Source organism: Platalea leucorodia (assembly GCF_965183815.1).
Source record: "Platalea leucorodia genome assembly, chromosome: 3".
Taxonomy (NCBI): Eukaryota; Metazoa; Chordata; class Aves; order Pelecaniformes; family Threskiornithidae; genus Platalea; species Platalea leucorodia.
Window position 1 is genome coordinate 52,421,136 of NC_138825.1, and position 22,061 is coordinate 52,443,196.

The 22,061-nt window shown below is 36.6% G+C and overlaps 1 protein-coding gene across 1 annotated transcript in view; it reads left to right on the top strand.

Annotated features, from left to right (window-relative positions):
- Window positions 1-22,061, top strand: part of PRKN (parkin RBR E3 ubiquitin protein ligase) — a gene marked incomplete at its 5' end in the record, with an annotated part of 628,924 nt that overhangs the window by 122,289 nt on the left and 484,574 nt on the right. Inside the window, 1 exon segment of the mRNA XM_082305465.1 lies at window positions 21,413-21,531. Within this exon segment, the coding sequence (XP_082161591.1) occupies window positions 21,413-21,531 (119 nt within the window).

The window sequence follows — 22,061 nt, forward strand, 5'->3', positions numbered from 1 at the left end:
AATATTTGCTACAAGCTTCTAGAATGTTGATATTCTATGGGACTAGGCAGAAAGCTGAACTTAGGTAGGATTACAGCATTTGTGATCCAATTATCAAACTCAAAGGAAAATAAATGAAGAAAATGTCTTCCTTGACCTGCCTTTCACTTATGAGACAGTGATACAGTGGCCTGCAAGTGAAACTGTCTGGAATATTTCTGAGCTGTATTATATGTGCTGTGGCACCATTTTTTGTACAACTACTGTGTCAGAATCACAGTTTCCTTAGTGAGTTTTCCAGGGTCTGGAAGTCCCTATGTAATGGTTAACCTTAAGATTCAAAACTAGCATTTTTGAATGCTAGTTAAAAAAAAAACAAACATGAATCTTTGTATTCACTGATAGACCTGAAAACTTACAAGTCTATCTGTACTGTTGGCATCTGTCTGGGTATTCAGTTTTAGGTCTTTGGCCTTGAGCACATGTCAGATTCTGATTTAGCAGTTATATCCAACTGCTGCCATAACTGGTATTTGCACATGAATGCTTCAGATTTAGTTTTGACAGTTTATCTACCTGCAACGATTTCTGCATTTCTGGAATAGAATATGTGTAACTAAATTTCCACTTAAAATGCAAGCCCATCTGGTATATACATATATTTATATTTATACATATATATATATGTTCATATATTTTAACTACCCTCCCACTCAGCAAAACAAAGATTGCAAAATCAAAGGTAACAACAGCTGCATCCTGGAGCAAAGTGTCCCAGGGGACCCTGAAAGCCAACACGTTTGCTGAGCACCAGCACTCTCTCTCCAAGCTCCCATGATGCCCTACTGGTGCAACAGTGAGTTCTGTGGGTCTTGACATTTACCTGTTAAAAGACAGGGACAGAGAAAAAGAAAGAAAGATATAGATATGGGGATGGGAACTTGAGGTGCAGGGCAGGGGGAACAGCAGGATATCATGCTCCACGTTGATCCTGTTCACCAGGTACTATAGTCATTGATGTTTAGCTTCATGCGATACCACACAACTTGTGAAGGTTTTTATGATAGACCCTGGTATCCTGGTTTCCAGTGCTGCCTGACATTATTTTATTGCATATTTGCTATGAAGATGGTTTAACCAAAGTTGTAATAAAGATCAAAAGTTCACTTGAGCAACCAGAGTATCTGGAGCCCCAATCCCTCCTTTTGTTCACCACAATTTTCTCCTTAGCTTTGTCACACAATAAATACTCAGTATATATTACTGGAAGAAAACTCTAGCTGGCAACAATTGGTTGATTTCTGGTTTAAAGATATACCACTTGGCAACTGAGTTTTTATCTACTGCAACTCTTCTCAGCCTCCACAAATTATTTTTGAAGTAGCTGAATAAAACATCAATAGTGTTTAAAATGAAGTCTGAACTGTAGGTATGGCCAGATGAAGACCCTGATTAACATTATCAGGGACTTTCCCCAAGCAGATTTTAGTTCTCTTTAAAAGAGTGTTGTGATTATGCTAATAATAATGAAATAAATAGAAGAATCTCCACTGTCTTCAGCTGTGGAAGGTCAAGATCTAAATTCAAGATTTGATGCAGATTAATGATTCTGGATATTGTACTTTTATATGTCTTATTACCTAATCTGTGGTGAATAACTGTAGGTCTTCTTACCCTGGTGTCTAAACCCCACAACATTGTCCACAGTGATTTTTAACTTGTTAGGAACATAATGATGGCCAAAGCTGAGCTAGTATTTGACTCATCTTGAACTATATCTTCTTTATAATTTTAACCATTGTGAAATATTTAGGATGGATTTCAGACAGAAGTGTTACCTGTCCTCCACATTTTGTCTCCTAATCCGTAATAGAGATTTTTCAGGTACGCCACATCTAGCAGTATAGATGTGAACAAATACATTTTATTTCTGCCATCTAGGCACAAAGGTCTGGGTTTGACCAGCAATATGTAGATAAATAAAACATCTTCATTAAATATTGCCATCTGTAACAACGGTTTTCATTCTGCTGTTTCTCCTTGATCTTGTCCATATTTCATTTTACTATCCCTATTCTTCTATAGTCCCCTGAAGTCCAGGTACTGAAATCTCTTTCTCTGGCTGAATGGCTTATAAATATAGTATAAATATGGCAGAACTACAGGGTTGATTACCTCCTGCACAGATACATAGTAGATCAGGAATCTGAGTTAAGTACTGGAGATGTAGATATATCATCTTGGTTGTTTCCTAGATTATTGTGATCCTTCATTGAATAACACGTGAGAATCAGCAAGAAATCAAATGATTACTGATGAAGGAAGTGGGGAGGCATCTCGATGCAATCTTGTCCCTTTAGAGGCTGCAGGAATGTCTTCTAACTTATAGTATGACTTGGGAATTCAACACTAGAAAGGAGACCTCCCCAGCACATACATTTGTGAAACTGTCAAAAGGATTGTATGGAAAGGAAAAAAAAATGCTTTCTTAAGCTCATGTGAGATGGGAGAAAGGGAACAAGCTTTTGTGGAGATTAAAAGGTATGAAGTACACCTCAAGTTGAATGTACAAAATAGTCTTAAAGCATTTCTGTTTAACTAACTTCAACAAAACCGTTCTCCAGAATCATTTGGCTTAATTGGTTGGTGTGGCACTAGAGGGACAACTGAGAGTTAAGCTGGCAGCTGCTGGTTCTGTGTCACACTAATTGGGAGTATGGTAACAACCAGTTGCTAAAGCTCTGTTCCGTGCATAGTGTGGCAAGGAGTGGGGTCTCAGCAGTCCATGTGGTAGGAATGCTAACGTGGGGCAGAGGGTGGTTTCCTAAGCTGACAGGTTGAAGAATGATAGCAGGAGTTGGTTTAAATTAATCTTCTTGAGAAGAGAATTGCTATGCACTTTAGTCTCTAAAATGCAATGAACATTTAATACTAATATCACATTTAAAGACACTGTACATATAGTATCAAAAATATCTAATAATTGATGAATCAGAGAACATACTTATAAATGAACCATATGGTATATCAATAATATCTCTTTACTGAGAAGTCCTACAGGGCCTACATATTACTGCATTCTCACTTGATCATAGGTTTGCGTTAAGGGAAAAAGGAATAATCAAGGAGTTACAGTGACAGATATCTAGCTATAGTCTTAGAAACTTCATCTTGAGTTATTTTAAGTATTTAAACATTAGCTTAATTCCTTCTAATAGAGAAGCCATTGCATTCCTTCTGGATAATAAAGTGTGTTTTCCTGTTGTTTATGAAGATGATCAAGCCAACAGGTTTTCTGGCTGGAGACCCCCCACAGGGTCTCCCCAAAGTGAAGTATGGAATGGTTCTGAGCTGAAGCTCAAAGCTCCCATAGGTAGAATCATGTATCTTGGCAAAGCAAGGGAGCTCCCTAGGTGGTAGGTACCGTCACCTCACTGTGGGGAATTTTCAGATGTGTTGAGGCAACTGTAAGAGTTGCAAGGGTAGGACTACTCTGTATCACTGTTTCGAAGACTGAGAATATTATTTCCATGCTTCTTATAAAATAACAGATGTAGATGCTCAGCACGCTGTACATGTAAACGTGTCAGTGAGGATTACTATGACTCTCAGCTAACCTGTGGATGGGGAATTCTGTTAGTTAATGCAGGGCTAGAGAAACTTTGAGGTTCAAGGTCCTAGGACTCAATTACAAGTGTATTTTGTCTCTCTCTTTATCTGTCTGTCTTTCCTTCTTTTTCTGAAATACTTTGGTTTGTGTTTTCCTTCCTCCACTGGAGGAAGTTAGCTCTTTTCATGTGTAAAAATTGAATGCTCTAGTACATGTTACTCTAAATATCTGCTGTTTACTGCCCATTGCTTAAATATCTAGGGCTGATTTTAATAGCCTGGAAGACCTGTATCCCTTCTTCCCAAACCTTCTTGCTGAATGGTTTAAAGAGATAAAGAAACATCTTGAATTAGGTTTATGTTATCAAGACTGTCTTCTAAAAGCTAAAGGGTGTTGCCACATATCCAACATTTCAGTTTAGAGCATATATGAACACAGTATGTGAAATTCTAAGTTGACTTTTTTCTTAAAATCCATTCCTACTCTTCACAACATTGTCCTAGCATCGCATTATATGAAAGTGATGCGATTACCATACCATTATGTTGTGGCAATACAGCATGGTAAAGTGCCATTTTTACACAATGATTTCCATTCTTCTGGACAAGTCTTTAAGAGAGAGATTGTCAGCTAATATAGATCTTGTCACTTCTTTAGAAGCAGCTAAGGATCTTCCTCAAAATACTACTTTTAATGAAATAATGTTACCCATGTCATTAAATAGTGAGTTTTGGAAACTAAATAGTTCAGTTTTGAAGAATTGGTACTGGTATTTTGTCTCTGTAGTGAAAAACGTTGTATCAACTAAGTTATGGGTACATCTTTCCCGAGCCATTTCCCTGCTCCCTATTATTTCTAAGAGAAGTAAATAATCTTTAAAATTCTAGTTCTGTGGGAGCTTCAGAGCGAAGAGCCTGACATGCAGGGCATTAAGAATGAAAAGAAATACCACAGATCAATCGAGAAGGCAGCTTCTGTGGTACACTGTTATTGTGCAACATTTTGTAACACTGAAATATTTGTTAGAATAAAAGCTCTGGCAAGTTATTTAGTACATTAATGGACAGTCCTGTTTTCACTAATCATTTATTTTTCTGCTAGAATAATGATGTAGTGCTTGTTAAGGAAAAGGAAAGAACATGCAGGATTAGCTGTAGGCACGAGTCAGATAGGCAGTTACTTGTCATATTTTCTTTATTTAAATACACAATGCTTATATACAGTATAACTAAAAAAGAATAGCTTTGACTTGGAGAGCTCTCTTGCCTTAAGGAGAGCACCAGTTACAAACAGAAATATTATTATAACATTTTGGTAGTGTGGATTTGTCAGTTATCTCCAGAACTTCTGAAGATGGTCGTTGTTGTGTGCACAGACTTATAATACCATCTATAATAATGTCATTTCTATGTATGTCCCTGTATCACTGGTGGAGATCCTTGAAACCAGTACCTGAAACCATACTGAACCTGCAGCACATACATACACTACAGCTGGAAGGATGCAGAGAGGATTAGTGTGGCTTCAAAATAAGGATGATATGCAAAGAGACAAGTTTTGTTAAACTCTCTCGGTTTCTTTTAGTTTATAAAGAAATAATGCTGTTTCTTGTATGTTCAGTCATTCAGATTAGGGACTCTCTTTTGGTCAACAAAACATGAAAGCCTTGACAAACCAGTTAGTTATTCAGTTTGTCCTTCAATATTAGGACTGAAAAAAATGGACATTGTGGTAGGAAAATGGATTTTCTCTTTGGTTATAAGCTCCATTCTGGCCAGGCTTTGTTCCCAAATTTTAGAGTAAACATCCATCTTGCAATCCCATTCATAGCTTCTAGAGTGTTACTTAGGATCATCTCATAGTAAGCTGTATCTGTCATGAATATTTATAAAAGGTATATCTCAAATACTTTTCCAAAGGTATTTGTGCCCTTTTTTTTGCTCAGCAGTTAACGGACTAGTTTATACTACCAGTCACATTTATTAAAAGCTTATAGCACCTTCCATAGTGTGGTTTCCAAATATTTGTCATTCTTCTCTCCTGGATTGTGACCTGTCAGTAACTGTGGGTTTCTTTTACTAATTGCTAAGTAGAATATTTTCTGATGTCTGTATTAGGTTCTGCGGCCATACATTTTTTTTTTTAATTCAGGTTGCATTCCAATTCCTTTTGATAGCTTTGGTTTTAAGTTTTGAACAATGCCATTTATAATGTATAATTTATACAATGATATTCCTTTTCCAATAGTTGATAAATGTCACTTGATATATGTTTATTTAATATTTTAAAAAGCTTTGTGTTAAATTTTAAACACTTAAGTTTATATGAGTGTAGATGCATGTGTGTGTCTGTGTGTAACCAACGTATCTTTAATCTGCTAATCAATTGTACATACATTTGTTCTCTACTTTTTCTGGTGATTGTCACTCAGGCTCTGATGAAAGAGTTTGGTCAAGAGGGAAAACAAAAGTTCATCTAAATTCTAGCTTGTAATATAACCTTGAAACATAAATTTCCCTTATTTCCATTTACATAAATGTCCATTTGATCTGTTTCATAAGACATTATCACTCTCAAAATACAACCAAGAAATTTTGCATGCAATTGTGAGTGTGCAAGTCTTTGCATTCATAAATTCCACACATATATACTTTTTTATCCATGAAAAACATTTGTTCTTTACAAATAATAAGATTTGGCAAATTCAGATTCTTGCTAAATGTAGAGGTTGGGAGTTTGGATTATTTGGAGATTTTCAAATCTCAGGGATCTTTCTAGACTCTGTCAATACCAATTTTTACAGCTAGCAAAAGTGCTTTACAGATGCTGATTTTTTGAAGTGGAAGGGTGTTGGTGAGAAGTAACTTGGGCTGAAGTTACTTTCCATTGAAGGATCTTATTGCTAACATCAACTTTCAGTAGGGCCACTGCTGAATAAAGTTCTTTAATTATGCTGAAATGTTCTATGGCTTGATGCTATGCATAATCTCACTTCACCTTATTTCCCTTGTGGCAAAAATTTGATTTCTATTTTGTGGAAGTAAGATGATGGCATTCAAACTTGGAGCTCCTTGTCAGTGTAGCTGTCCATATAGTCCCTGTATAGAGTGACATATTTCTTAGCTTTTCATCATTTTGCTCCAAATAATGTGTACCATCATTCTTACTAAATATATATACACTTATGAATGAGATGGATGACTAAAATGAAAGCATTTCTTGCTCAAAGAGCTCAAGCTCTTTCATTTAATTTTTAGCTCATCAAAGGCAGGTAAACTTGTAACATATTGTTTATCACGATTTCTTTGGTCAAACCCTCACACTATTGTCATCTAGTATACAACAGCCCTTATGAAATGACAAACACTTTCTTACACTTTTTAATCAATACATTGTGGCATCCTTTTTGCAAATTGCCAATACTTCTGTCTGTTCTCTGTTCTACATTCTTCTGGTCCAGCCCTTATCTTTTCGTAGATCATCTCTGACATAATACAGTAATTTAGCTTTATATATCCTGTCAGGGAGAATATTCCTTTCCCTCATCATTCTTGCTTTATGGTGTGCCTTTTTTTCAGAGTTAAAACGTAAGTGACTTCTTCATTGTTAATTTCCTCTACTATTTTTAAACCTCTTTGATCGAGTCTCTGGCTCTCATCTCCAGCACTCAGCTTCTCTGCTTATGCAAAATGGCTCTTTGATAGTATGCCTGTTACTCTGTCATGTTGTTCAAAACCAACAAATCACAGTGCTGCTGTCCGATTCTTTTTTTACGTTATGGAAGGAGCTGGTTTGACTAACAGCTTCCTATGTTTATTGTATTCCTGCTACTGCTACTATCCCAAAATGTTTCCTAGATCCATATCCATCTATGACATTTTCTGCCCTCTGTTTTTGAAAAGCTTTTCATTGCCATTTTTTGCTTACGCAATGTTGTTTCCCCACCAGGGTTCAGTTCTCTGTCCTCCTTTTCCCTTTCTCCTGTGGCTCCCATTTCCCTACTGTCATTGTTTTCATTAAAAAAAAATGCAGAAAATGAGTCAAAACTGAATGTTCAGTTGAATGAATTTATTGCAAATCTGAAAAGGAACCTACAGCAATGAAAAATTTAGTATAGCTAGTGAATATTGGTGTTTAACTGTCACGGACCTGATCTGCCAACAGTCTGTACCAGCTGACTCCTTGGTAGAGCACCATTAACATTTTCCTACCTGTGTGGTGTCTGTTGTGCAACTGTGGATGAGACGTGGATTTGTCAAGTCTTCCAGAGGTTGCAGCTCTTCCAAAGTTTCTCTCATTTCTGCTGAGAATAGACATAGGGCACTGGAATCATCAGCTCGTATGAATGTAACTTAAACAACGTGGTAATTCCTGTCTTTTCTAACTATTGCTGAAGCATATAACATTTTTCAGTAATGCCTTTGAACCTGAGAAGGTGCATGTGGAATACTAAGCTGTTGCAAAATTACTGATGTTCTATATGCTCAACCCTCAAAATTGGCCATTACTACCAGGTTATTTGGTATATGTTTCCTTACATCAAGTAGAATCTCTGAAAATGTCTCTGAATATCAAAAAAGTATTGAAAATAATAATATTTCTTTATAAAAGTAATCTTTAGAAAAGTAAAGCAAACAAAAAATTAAAAATAGCTGGACAGATCTTACTCTTTTAAATGTGCAAGGGATCAGAACTAATAAAAAGACTGAAAGCATTAGCAAAAGAACAGAAAATGAAAAGCACTTTTTAAACAACATTGGTGTAGAAGTTATGATCATTTTGTAATCAACATGAAGACACTTAATACTTTAAAGAATATTACTGGGGGAGAAACCTTCTTCAGAAAATTAAGATGCAGTGCAGAACACAATTAGCTTTTGAAGCTTAAGATGGCAGCTTGATGTTCAAAAACAGGCAAGGAAGTTCAAAGAAAATACATAAAGATTTATATTCTAGTAGTTTAAACTCATAAGACTTGTACAAAGACCTGTTGTCATTTAATTGCTAAAGTATCTGTTATAACAGAGCTAAATATCTTCAGTATTTGTGAGTTCTTGTGGATAAAACCAAGACCATAAATATCTATACTTTTAAAAAGAATATTTGAAAGTCATTTGGTAAAGAGTCGCGGGTCAGGTTTTTTTCACGGGCAGGAACACAGAATGCCCCCAGCAGAGGACATGGTCTGGGTTGCACAGAAGCAGGACTGTCCTGTGTCTTTCCCATTGCAGTCTGGAGGTCAAAATAGATTGGACCACTGGATCTGTAACTACAGATCCAAGCTACAGTCTTTCTGAAGGGACACAGCAGCACAGTGAAATGTAGTAACAGATTACTTCCATCTCTTTCCCATATGAAATATGACAGTGACTACACCAGCTCAGATCAAAGATTCATTTAACTCAGTATCCTATTGGCAGGCCATAGCTTCTGGCAGTAGCTTGTAGAACTTAGTCTGCTAATGCTTTTTTCCAGGATGCTATCCCACTCTTGGTCACTTTCTTTATGCCTCTTATGATTTTGTAGACTTCTATGATATTCCCATTTACTTGTCGATTTTTTGGGCCAAAAAATCATTGCCTATTTAAGTGATTGTGGCATGGATGCTATTGATTACCCATTCCCCCTTTTTTGTATATTTTCAGTTGTACCATATCCTGCTCTGAGATGGAAAGGGTAGAATTGAACGTGCTCTTGAAAATGGAGCACATCATGGATTTTTACAGCATTTGTACAGCACTGTTTCTGTTTTTTTTTTTTTCTCTGTTCCTCTCTTAATAATTCCTAGCATTCAATTTACTTTTTTGATTGCTACTGAGCATTGAGCTGACATTTTCATAGAACTATCTATTATAACCCCAAGATCTTGTTTCTGTGTGGTAATAACTAGTCAAGACCATCACTGTTTGCGTAAAATTATTTTTCCCATGTACATTACCTTACATTTATCTACAATGAATTTCATTTTCCATTTTATTATTAGTCACTCAGCATCGTGCATTCTTCAGTGTTTTTTCCAGTTGGCCTTCATTTTTACTACCCTGAATAAAATCATATCAACAGCAAACTGTCATTTCACTGTTCATTTCTCTTTTTCTGATGGTGAATACTCAAGTCCTAGCACAATTTCCTTTTGAGACTGCACTGAGAAAACTGGTCATATATTCCTGACCTTTGTTTCCTCTGTTTTAACCAGTTATTTGGCCACAAGGGAAATTTTCTTTTTATTCAGTAACAGTGTAATTTCTATTAAAAAACTGCTGAGGAAGCTTTTTTAAGTTTTACCACCTTGCATAACTAATAATAAATAAATAATAATTATCTTCCATAAACTTTGCTACCTCGTTATTTATTCCTTGGGTAGTCTGAAAAATGAACTTTTCCAGAATGTTTTGTAATAGGGTAACAGACTCTATGACAAAACTAACAGCAATTCTGTTGTTGCTGCTTGTTACCTGCCTTTCGTAGTTACTGGTAATTACTATTGATATGTTAGCTTGCGTATATCTGGATAACATTAGTTGAGTAGAACTGGTGGGTTTGGACACTGGAAGTAAGTAGAGAGCTAATACAGAAAAGAAGCTTAGTAGGAATAGCCATTTTTTTGACTGAGGGTATGCTGTTATTTGAACTTTCAGTCAAAAGAAACATCTAATTAGATACTGTGATTGCACACTAACACTAGGAATAAAATTTCCAACTAATCAAGAAAGCAGGATTTGAATTTTACATTCTGTATTGTCAAAAAGGTGGTTGCCTAAATTGTGCATGATCTCCTATGCAGATGTACCTTTGCGAAATGTCGTATACTTGAAACTATAAATAAGCTGATACAATCTCACCTTCGATTTGCAAATGCAGGCACCCATACTATAAATTTAAATACAGTTTCTTTTAATTATTTTCCAAAGTTCTGTGGTGCATTCTCAATTAAGAAGCCGATGATTTCATGATATTTTACCATTTCCATGATCTGTCAGTGCTTTGTTTCTTGTTAGACATAGGTATTTTCTGGCATATCGCATGCTTGGTGTGATGGCACCAACAGGCTCTGCAACTTCTTCAACCTCCATCCCTCCTTGTGTGTTTAACTGGTTGCATCAAAGGCCAGCTGTGAAATGGGGCAGTTGTGTAACCTTGGATCAGACATCTGTGTGAGAAAGAGCTGCAGGAAGCCTTGTCGGAGGTCTCCACCTCACCCATCCTCGGTGGGCGCACTGGCCTGGGAGCTGCATTTAAGCTCAGGCCCTTACCTTTGTTCTGTCCCTGGGCTATGCTTTTGTGTATGTTGTGTCTGGATGTATATCTTCTTGATCCTGACCTTGACTTGCTGACTTGATTTCCTGGCCTAACCTGGGACCAGCCTCATCCTTACAGACTTGCTTGGTGACCACTGGTTTGTGAGTGACCATCGCTGCACCTGCCCTGCTCCCCCTGCTCAGGTGCGGGGGGTCTGAGCCCCTGTTGGCCAGGCCCTGGCTGCTGATTGACATGCCATCACCGTTGGCTCCTGACGCCCCTGTCCTTCCCTTGCTGTGCTGCACCCTGGCACCTGAGTGTTCAAGATTTCTGGGTGTCGAGCTGTCCAGTCATGGCTATTTCCCTAAGCATGCTGCTGTCGGTACAGAAATCTCAAACAAGCGTGTACATTCTCAGATTCCGCTGGGACAAAAAGGAGGAAACCAGAGCTGTGCGGGAGCTGATCAGTACAACTGACTTTTAATTTGTAAACATTTCTTCGTTTTATTGCTGAAATTTGCTGAAATTGTGCTCAACTGGATCTGCTGCTCATACTGAAGCCTACACTGTAGGAAATGTGCCACCCATGCTTAGTTTTCTGGAGCAGCTTCGCCTCCCCTTATGTGCTTAGGCTTAAACCCAGAAGTCCCTGCCTGCAACTACAAATAGGCCATTTCCAGCCAGTTGTTATCACTGCAGGTCACACTCAGTCCCTTCAATGAGGTGAAAAGAAGCTCAGGGTGGTGGTTTGCAGGGGATGTTTTGGTTCGTGCCTAGTGGTTTCCCCATGCACAGGGAATACATTTTCAGGGAGACCTTTTCATACCCTTAGTCTTGAACACTTTGTTGATGTACAAGGTATCACTGTTTGTCTCCCATGTATCATTTGGCAAGCTTTCAGCAGTCTCATGAAATTGTCTTTTTTTCTTTTTTTTTCTGTGTTTTGCTGTCTGGCAGGGTCATCACAATTGTCTTTTTCTCTTTTTGCTGCCTTCACTCCTCATTGTTAATACCATGCTAGCTTTAGTGTTGAAGTTTGTCTGAAAATCAGAGAGCAAACTGAAGGAGAGAAGAGTATATTATGAGAAGTAAGAGAAAAGTGAATCTTATGTAGCGGTCAGAAAGGGAATGAGAAGGGGGAAAAGTAATTACAGAAGTTAGCTGGGTAACAAGGTAATGAAGGAAGAATTTGGGTGAAATACGAAAGTGAAGGTAAATGATGCTGGGCCTCAGAAAAGGGAAGGAGAAGATTCTTTCATGATAAAGATTGAAAGAGAAGATCTAATAAACTATTTCACTACCCCATTCCAAATTCCAGAAATTTAAAATAGATAATATACTATTCTTTTTGCATTTTTGTAGAATCCTCCTGGTTTTTTTGCACACAAATATTTTTCACTGCGAAGGAAGGAGTTAAAAGGATAAATGTCCCCCCGTTGTCTTTGTCAAGTACTTCTGATATTCCACCTCTTACACAGCCAAATTCCAACTCTTCTTAATATCCTCTCTTACTTTAATTTGTAGTCCTTGTTACAGTGACAAGTCAATTTCTTTTTCTAAATAGCTGTCTTCCATATACTTTAATTACCTGAGATCCATAGACATTCTGCAAATCATATTTGAGTCTCAAGAAAAGGAATTGTTTTTTTAAGGTTTAGTCTATTTAATATTATTATCCATACCACAAAATACTGCAGCTGTTTGTCATGAGTTCTTGTCTACAGCATCACCAAGTGGGATTCATCTCACCTAATTTTAGAGGTTTGCAATGTAGATACCACTACCAGACCTAGCAGTCCTAAATCCCCACACCAGAGAGAAACAGACCCTTTTAGGTACAATTTATTTGACATATTTATATCTTTTTATATCTACTTTAGGATGAATTGAATCAAACCATAAAAGTGCCCATTTTTCTTACTAGAATATAGCACGACCAGTTTAGATGAATCTAGCTGTCAAATAAATGCCGTTCTCATGGTCTAAATTAGATAGGCATCATAAAGAATAAGTATCACCATCAACAGGTAGAAATGTTTTATAAATGTGTGCATCTGCATATATGTGCCTGGGGAGGAAAGCTATGTGCTCTGTGAAATCTTTGCAGGTAAAGATGGGCAGTTAAAAAAGAAAAGATTAGAGGCAGAACATATATCAGTTGTATTTTTGGAAAGTGAATGGAATCTTTTAAGTCATCTCTCTTTTTTTAGGCGAAGAAGTGCAACCTCCATACTTTTTTTTAATTTAGCTTTATGTGGAAGTTTTCACCATTTTGAGACTACTGGGCTTATACTGCAGATGTTTTTCCTCCTACTGTGTTGAATCAAGCAAAGTCCTTCAAGTGAAGACAGCTGGAAAAATACTTTTCTTTTTTTTTTTCACTTCTAGCTATGTATTTTTCATTATGTGGGTGCAAATTGCTAAAAGGGTCTGAGAGGTCTCTGACAGTCAGTCTACGTTTTACAAATCACGACTAGTCTAAATGTAAATATAATGGAATCTGAAACAATGTTAGCTTTATGTAATTTTCAGTCTGTTGAAAGACTTTCTGTAGCTGTGTCCTCTTTTAAATAGCTAAGTTAAAGGAAAGACTCAGTAATCATTATCTATATGAAAATGCAGTTCAAATGAAAACAGTAGGCTAGCTCCTAATATCCCTATTCAGATTTTATTCATTTAAATAGTCATGTGGACGATAATGGGTGTTTTGACTGATTAGAGAGTTCAGTATCAGGTCTATAGTCATTATGACTAATGTTTTCTGATTAACTAGTCATGCATATCAAAATAATTGGTCTGTGCTATCACTAACATGTATAAAGCTCCCACAGCATATTCATCATTAACAACACAGAAAAAAGGAGGTAATTCAGATCCTAAGGAGCTTAAAAATCTAAATGGGGAGACAGTACAAAACACTGGGATACACATCAGAGAAAGCTACTTTCTCTTTTTATATAAAACACTAAAGGGAGAGAACAGTTTTAATACTTTTTGTGATGAGATGTTTGTGAGGAAATTTGCTTTGAAGAGGTAGAAAAGAGAGAGGGTGTCTCATTGGGATGAGAAGACAGGTCCCAACATAGATCATAAATGAGCAGCCTTTTGCATTCATATCTTCATAAATTTTTTTTGCCGGTAAAAGCAACATAATTAAATGAACTCGATAGTGAAAACCACCAAGCATTTTACTAAAACTAGCCTGTAATAAATGGCTTTATCTGATGATATTTGAAAGTGAAAATGGCAAAATAGGGATTGTTTTCTGAATTCTTATTAAACTTTTTAAAGTTTTACATCAACAAACTGTGTGCCTCATATATATACATTACATGTATAATTCACATATGTACAAGTACATGTATATTCATACATATTAGCCATACATATTAGCCTGGTACCTGTTAAATGTACATTGTTTAAAAGTTACTGGAGATGTTGGAGGTATAAAATGATCAATAAATTGCTTTTGAAAGTGGAACAACAGATTTTGTCTATCAGACCCACTCCTGCTTTTTAACTAGGAAAATTCTAACTCAGACTTCTGATATTCATGTTTGGGTAATTTATTGTATACTTCTCTAAAACTGAATGGGAGGAAGCAGATGATCTGATCTTATACAACCTGCAGTGTGGCTTATTCGAACCTTCCTCATTTCTTTTCTATGGCTAATTTGAAGATCTACATCAACAAATAGCTAATATAGAAAATACACTAGAGAGAAAAGCAGAATATGAATTAATAGCAAAAACATTGAGAAAAATTTTAATGGAGACCAATGAGAATACGTGAAACCTGTCATCTGTGTATCTTGGATCATTAAACTGTAAGCTCTCAACATACAGTGTCAGATCAAATAACCCCCTCATATTTTCCTTTGGGATTTTATAACTACCCATGTTAGTACTTTTCCCATTGAATCCTTGGCCTACTGACTCTATCTCCACAGCCCTTTCTTTCTGCTGTTTTACTTCTATCCTTTTACAAACTTTTTCACAGCTCTTTCTCATGACTTGGCCATTTCCTTAGAAGGCTGAGCCAAGGTTGTGATGGTGGGCCCCAGACCTTAGATACTCTTGAATTCAAATAACTAAGCCTGAGGTGGAGGTGGCAGGGAAAAATGCTTATAGAGGAGCTTATGGAGAGGGGGTTACAATACTCAGGATATTTCTGTGTGTCCTGACACTTTTTCTTGCTCCAACACTCTTCTCTTGATCTTTGTCTCATCTCCCTGCTCTAGTATTGCCCTCAGACACACTTTGAATATTTCCAAGTGGGAAGTCATTAAGTTTCTCCAACAATTGCAAGCTTCACTCGAATGACATTAGTAGAAAAAGTGGCAATCATCAGCATCACGACACCATGTTAATTGCATAGTATTCATTATGATTCTAGCTTGGAGTTATTTCTCATATATTTAAGGAGCTATTAAACATCCATACAAGTGCATTCGGTACAAAATATACTAGACAAAAATTATTGTTGTTGTTTTTCTTGACCTGTCATCCATTCCTGAATGACAGGGATGCTGTCCCCCAGCACTGAAGGATAATTAAACTTTCAAAATCGATCCTTAACCCCACCTCTGATGACTTAGTTTGAGCAAATCAGTTTACATAGGACTGACTTAAACTCATTTTTTCTGAGACAGTATTTCTGGATGTTAGAAAGGAGATGTAATGAATTTAGGTTAATATGTTATTTTATCTCTTCTGTCATGTTATTTGATGGTTAATATAGAAAGATAATAAAAATTGAAATAATTTATTTCTAACACTGTAGCATGACCTGAGGCTATAACTTATCTCATTACCAGAGCTATCTTAGTAGGTTAGCCCATGCATACTTCTGCTTTGAATTCTGGAAGGTCTTGGAACCTTCAGGAGACGTTCTTGATCAATTAGTTTCTTACTTTATGTTTTACTCTTATTTTTGTTAGGAAATTTTTTTAGGAAAATATCAATACTAGATATGGCTTGTAGTTTAAAAATGGAAACAAAAACAAAACAAGAAAAAACCTTGAATAGCTCAGACTTATTTTCTGCTTGCTCCCACTTGGATAATTCTAAATTTTCTACTTTATGAGACGTTAGTGTAATTTGTATTCTTTCAAAGTAAATATCCTCCTTATTGAATGGAATCTCAGAATTATTGAAATAACTTCTGGAACTCACAGAAAATAAATAATATATTGGAAGAATGGAGGGGGAATCTGGTGACATTTTTAAAAAGTAATGGAAAAGTCTCGGAATTTTAAACCTAAAAGCTTAATTGAAGTTCCTGAAAATGCTTGGAGGAAAAATCTAACACTTGGAAGTAGCTGACAGAATCCAAGAACAGCAGTAACAGCCAGCACGAATTTATCAAAAAAAAGATCATGTTGAACTGTGGAGAGAAGAAAGCAGTAGATATCACATACTCACCTTGGTAAGGTTTTTGACAATTTAACATGATACTGTCATTAGCAAACTAGGGGTCCAGATATAGATAAAAATATAGTAGGGTTTCTGTGAACTTGTCTACTAATCTGTAGCTGGGGAGTAGCTATTAGTGGTTCATCATCAAAATGGAGAGATATAGTGAATGGGTCTGCCCTACATCTGATATTAATCAATATTCTCATTAATGACCTGGAGGATGGGATAGACACAGTACTTATTAAATCTGTAGGCATCACCAAGCTAGGAGGAACTGCAGATAAACTAGGGGAGAGCTTGAGAATATAAAATGATCATGACAAATTGGAAATGTAGTCTGGAAAAAAACGCCACGCTGGTCAGAAGGGGCCAGCACAGGGTATTGCACTTGGCTGGCAATATTCAGCAACGCAAATACAGAATGGGTTACAACGGGTGAAGTGGATAAGGGTTTGGAGGTTCATTTTAGATCATAGACTGAACAGGAACCAATTAAGTTATGCCCATAATGTTAAACAAAATATTATACAGGAACAGATAAAGAGAAGTATAACCTTCAAGATGTCTTAAAAAAAAATAGAAAAAGAACCCTACTGTACTCGGCATTAGAAAGACTTCAGCTGGAAAATTATGACAAGTTTAGGGAGCTGCACCTAATGCTATTTAAAGAAAAGTCTAAGAGAAATACTTTGAACTCTAGAGAGTATTACATATAAGAAAGGAATTGGGGTTGGCTAGCCCGTGAAATAAAAAACCAATACAAAAACCTGCTGCAAAGAGAAAGAAAATAAATTGGTTTCCATATCTTTGCTGAAAAGTAGAGGATATAATTGTTAAATTTGAGCACAGAAAATTAAAGCTAAAAATAAGGAATATCTTCTTAAAACTAAAGATATTGAAGTACTAGAACAGATGACCTGAGGAAGGAGGTTGTGAATTCTCTATGACTGCAAATGGGAGAGGCATTTCTTGGGACTCCGGACAGGAGACATTCCCTTAGTTTTCCTGAAAGATTCAGTCCTGTAAGTGTTCTTATCAAATGCAACAGGCAGTTCAGGTAGACCAGTATAGCCAGGCAGTTGTGTATTAAATGAGTTTTACTATGCCGAAACAAGTTATGAGAGGAATTCACCAATGCAGATGGAAATGATTCATTTGGCTGCTAATTTATCATATGTGAATAAAATGAAAGACTTTTTTTATTTCTGTGCTTCCAAGTCAGATTTATCTGAAGCTTGACCTACTGGTGATGGCTTCTTAAAAAGTTAGCCTATGATCATGTGCTGAAAAATGCTTTTGGACCTATGAGAAAGGTTTGTAAGGTCAATTTTCTGGTGGCATCTTTTTTAGTTTACAGTAAATGAAAGTAAAATACTTGTCAACAAAATGACAGAGTAATGTAATGGTAGAGACTCAAAGTAAACGGCTTCTCAAAAGACATGCTGATGTACCAGCTGGTGTGGGAAAGCTAGAAAAGAGTGTCCAGACTAATGGATGAATCGTTGATCATCAAAAGAGACTATTAGGGGACCCTTGCCCCACAAATAAGTATTTGGAATATGGACCTGAAAATTGAGATTGCTGTGACTTTACCTTCTCAGAAGAGAATAACTGCAGATGCAGCACATTTGTTTTTCCCTCAGTCTTCCTCCACCCACCAATGTATGTAACTGCAAAGAAGACTAGTAGTTATAATTTAATTTATTTATTTATGGTGTTAATGGTCATGTTCAGTATCAGAATCAGCATTTATAAAGGGACATCCATTTTTTTTAACTTGTAATTTGCTGTGTCTGCACATTCTTGCTGAGTGCCAGTATTATAAATTATTAATGGAAAGCTTTATGAAAACTTATAGACCATGATTGAATGAGGAAAGATGAGGTTCTAAGGTTGGTGCTGCAGCAATTTTAGTGATTACTGGCATGGTGCCATAATTGCAATTCTTATTAATATTGCTACGTCACACGTGGTGCATAAAGCAGATTTCTTTGTTCCTGTTTCTTTCAGTTCCCCTCTGAAAAGGGGTTCAAGGGGATGCAGTCTCAGCCAAGGGCCATGCTAAAATACGCAGTGACATTAACAAGTCAGTAAAGAGTTTAATGCTGGCCAGCAGTATTGCGCTGTATGCTGACTTTTGGCATTTGCATTTTTAATTCAGTCTTTGCTACTCCTGGTGATGCTGCTCAGGACATACAACTAATGATGTAAGTGCACTTTGTGAGACTAAGATCAGCACATCTGCATAAAATGGTGAATGGATTGCTGAAATTTCCATTTACACTTTCCTCCTAAAATCAGAACATTCCTCTTGTGTTGTGCCTTTCCAGCAGCCTTGCTATAGCAGACATTTCAAAAGTTATTCTGAGTCTCTGAATAGATCTGTGCTGCATAACTGCTCCAACTCATTATATTACAAATTTGTTTCTTGTGTTTCAAATTTGTGCATAGGGGATGCGTTTGGGGGTACTTTTTATATTCATGAAAAAGGAAAAAAAAAAGAAAATGCTAAGAAAAATGAATATTGAGCTAATGTAGTCTATTTTTGCACGGAGTAAATATCAAGCTAATGCATAAGATTTATCCTCTATAGTAAATCAGCAATATGTCTCATTTTAGGCCTCTCCTATGACTGCTATTTTTTACTGCAGTATTCAGTCATGCTGATTTATGCCATACTATCCTATGAATATTTTGCAGAGTATTATCAATAATATAATTTTATCTGTGGGTCCAGATGGAATGAGCTTAGAACACAATGCAGGCAGAAAGCACGATTCCTGCCTCAAGTAGTTTACTGCTTGAAATAAACTTGGTATAAAATGTGAGACAGGGACACAAGACATCAGGGAGTGGAGAACTGGATCAGGAAAGGCATCAGCCCAATTTACAAAAACTCTTTTATTCTGTAAGGGCTCATGTACTCAGTGAGATGGTTCTGTTTGACTGGAAGGGTTTCAGTAGAGTCATGGCAGGAATCCTTCTGTAGAGTAGGACTGAATTAGGACAGTGAGTAGTGGCATCACAGCTACTCAGGATAAGTGCTTCTACATGTGAATAGAAGCAGCAGTCTCATTAGTCTCATTAGACTGCCCATATAAGAAATCAGAGCGATGGGAGAGGACTGGTGATACCAAAATAGGTAAAGGGCTCTGGTCTCACTTCCCGCGCTTGAGACCAAGTCAGGAATAAGTGGCTGAAATCATCTTGTTTGTTGTGGGCCTCTATTAGCAATAGCATTCTTGTTTACTTAAGTCATGTACTATCATCTCCTTTGAACTGTGCTAAAGGTATTGCCCTTTTGTTTTATTGATTGACCTGCTGATCCTGCATAGAGGAACTGCCAAAAGTAAAATTCAATCATTTGCAAGTGTAGTCCTCCTCATTAGCAATACCATAGTTTAGATTTTTGTTGTGGATTCTAGCTCAAATCAAGTCCAATCCAGACGTGCTCTCAGTCCTAGTGCTAGGAGCTTCAGGCAAAATATGAGTGGACAGAGATCCAAATGTCCAAAATTTTGTCATATTTAGTTTGGATTCACCTCTCAACACTGTACTATGTATCAAATAGTTCAGCATAAGCCTTTTTTTTTTTTTTAGTTGAACTATTTTAATCTCAGAACTGTGTTTTAGACTGATTTGAGAAGTGTGCTCTCAACCCTTTGAGTTGCACTTATTCATATGAAAAGTTCGTATGTCTATGAACATACGGATGTGTGTTAATTCTCCATAAAAACTGAATTCCATTTAAGTTCTGCTATGCTTTTTGTTCTGCTATGGTGATTAATATTCCCTAAGGACACATAATGAAAACACTTGATAGATCAGTTGACTAAAATTAATATTGGATACATCACTGATGTACTCTTACGTAGCTTACAATTCTGAAAACTTGAAAAAGTGCTATAAAATTTCTTCTTTCAGCAGTGTACATCTTTGAAGAAATCTACGTTTCTTAGAAAAAAAGTTGTTTGGATGACAATTCTCTGAAGTTGAGTTGTGGAAGCTAGTTGCACATTTATGTTAGGACACCTGTGAATAGGTGTAACATGAAACTGGTAGGCATTTTCATTGGCAGAACACAGGGTTTCACCCTTACCATATGAAGGACATGTAAAAATAAAGCAAGTCAGTCATGTTTAAAAATATTATTCCAGATCATACAAATACATAAAAAGTATATTGCTGGGAAGTGTAGGGAGAAGTAGGAGAATGGGGAAGAAGACAGTGAAAAACTTTTGATCTCTAAGGGAGTGCTATTGATTCTGAAGTTCACCACTGTTAATGGGTCAAATCTCCACAACCATTCCTCTTGATATTGGGAAAAATCTGTTAAAAACTTTATCCTGGTCTCAGTTCAACGTCTGATAATAAGCTTGAGTCTCTGAACTTGGAGATGTCTGTCTAGATTAAAACCACACTATGAATTTTCCATCATTTTCTAAGGCATAACAATAGCCATCCTAAAAAGGCATGTACTGAAAACAGTGATCAGGATTGCATGTGAAACCAAATTCATTAGCATTGCCCCAGGCTTACACAATTCTCTGCCTATCATCTTCTGTTCCATAGTTTCACAGAACAGAATGTGTTTCATTTAATTTTCCTTGAAAATTTACTTGGCCTAATATCTTGGCAGCAGTTTACAAACTTTGCTAGGTTATACTGCTGCCAGCAAGAATAAAGAAATGGTTCCCAGTCTTCCATGAAGAAAACTAAATTTGCTAAATTAAATATTTGTTTTCGTGCTGTGATATCAGTCAAACTAATCTTTTAAACTTCATCCAAGGAAATATTAATGCAATTTGAACTCACTAAAACTTGCAGCTCGACAAATTTAGACTAGGAGTAAGATGCAAATTATGGAGAGATGGGGTAATTAATCTCATACATCACTTGCCAAAGATTGCAGTTGATGCTCATCAGTGGTAAGCTCAAACTCAAGATAGGATGCATTTTCTAGGAGTTACGGTGCAGTTCACCTATAACTATTGATCAAGAAGCAGGAGTTACTGAAAAGTGTTAAGAACTAGACTAGGCAAGATAAGACCTATTTTTTTTTACTTATCACTTATAAAGTCAGATAGAAGCCTTTCATTACAGTTTGTTACTTATTTTCAGTATACATCAAATGTTTTTGTTTGTTTTGTTTTGTTTTTCTGACAGGTGCAGCTAGTTACAACAGTTTTTATGTTTTTTGCAAAAACTTCTGCCAAGCTGTGAAACCTGGGAAACTGAGGGTCCGCTGCAGTGTGTGTAAACAAGGAACACTGACATTGGCAAGGGTAAGCTTTTTTGTTTGTTTGTTTCAAGGTTTTGGAGTATGTGGAAATGATATCTCTAGTTTTATCTATTTGCATACATGTGGCTATGTATATATGTATTTCTATTTAATTTTTTTCTTGCTGTATATAACTGAGAAGAGTAATTCAAAGGTTTGTGAACATTTCACTCACTTATCTCCATTATTTGCAGCACACACAAGGAACACATTGCAGACTAGAGCTCCGATCCTGTAAAGACATCCTAAGATTGATATTTTAAGGGCTAATGATTAACCTGGTAGTATCCACAATGTATACAACTACATGCATGCTGAAGAGTTGGAATTTTAGATGCTTATACAAAGCTTGGAGCAGCTGTTAAGGCCACAGAAAGACCTGAATTCGGGTCTTGATTGTGACCGTTATGGAATGAGACAAGAAGGGATTAAGTGGCTGTGCAGCTGAGAATATTAATCTCTCCAGCCTAGCTGCCGCATGTGAAGTCAAAGGAAAGTTATTGTGCCAGGACAGAAAGTTAGTAGGAGATCTGT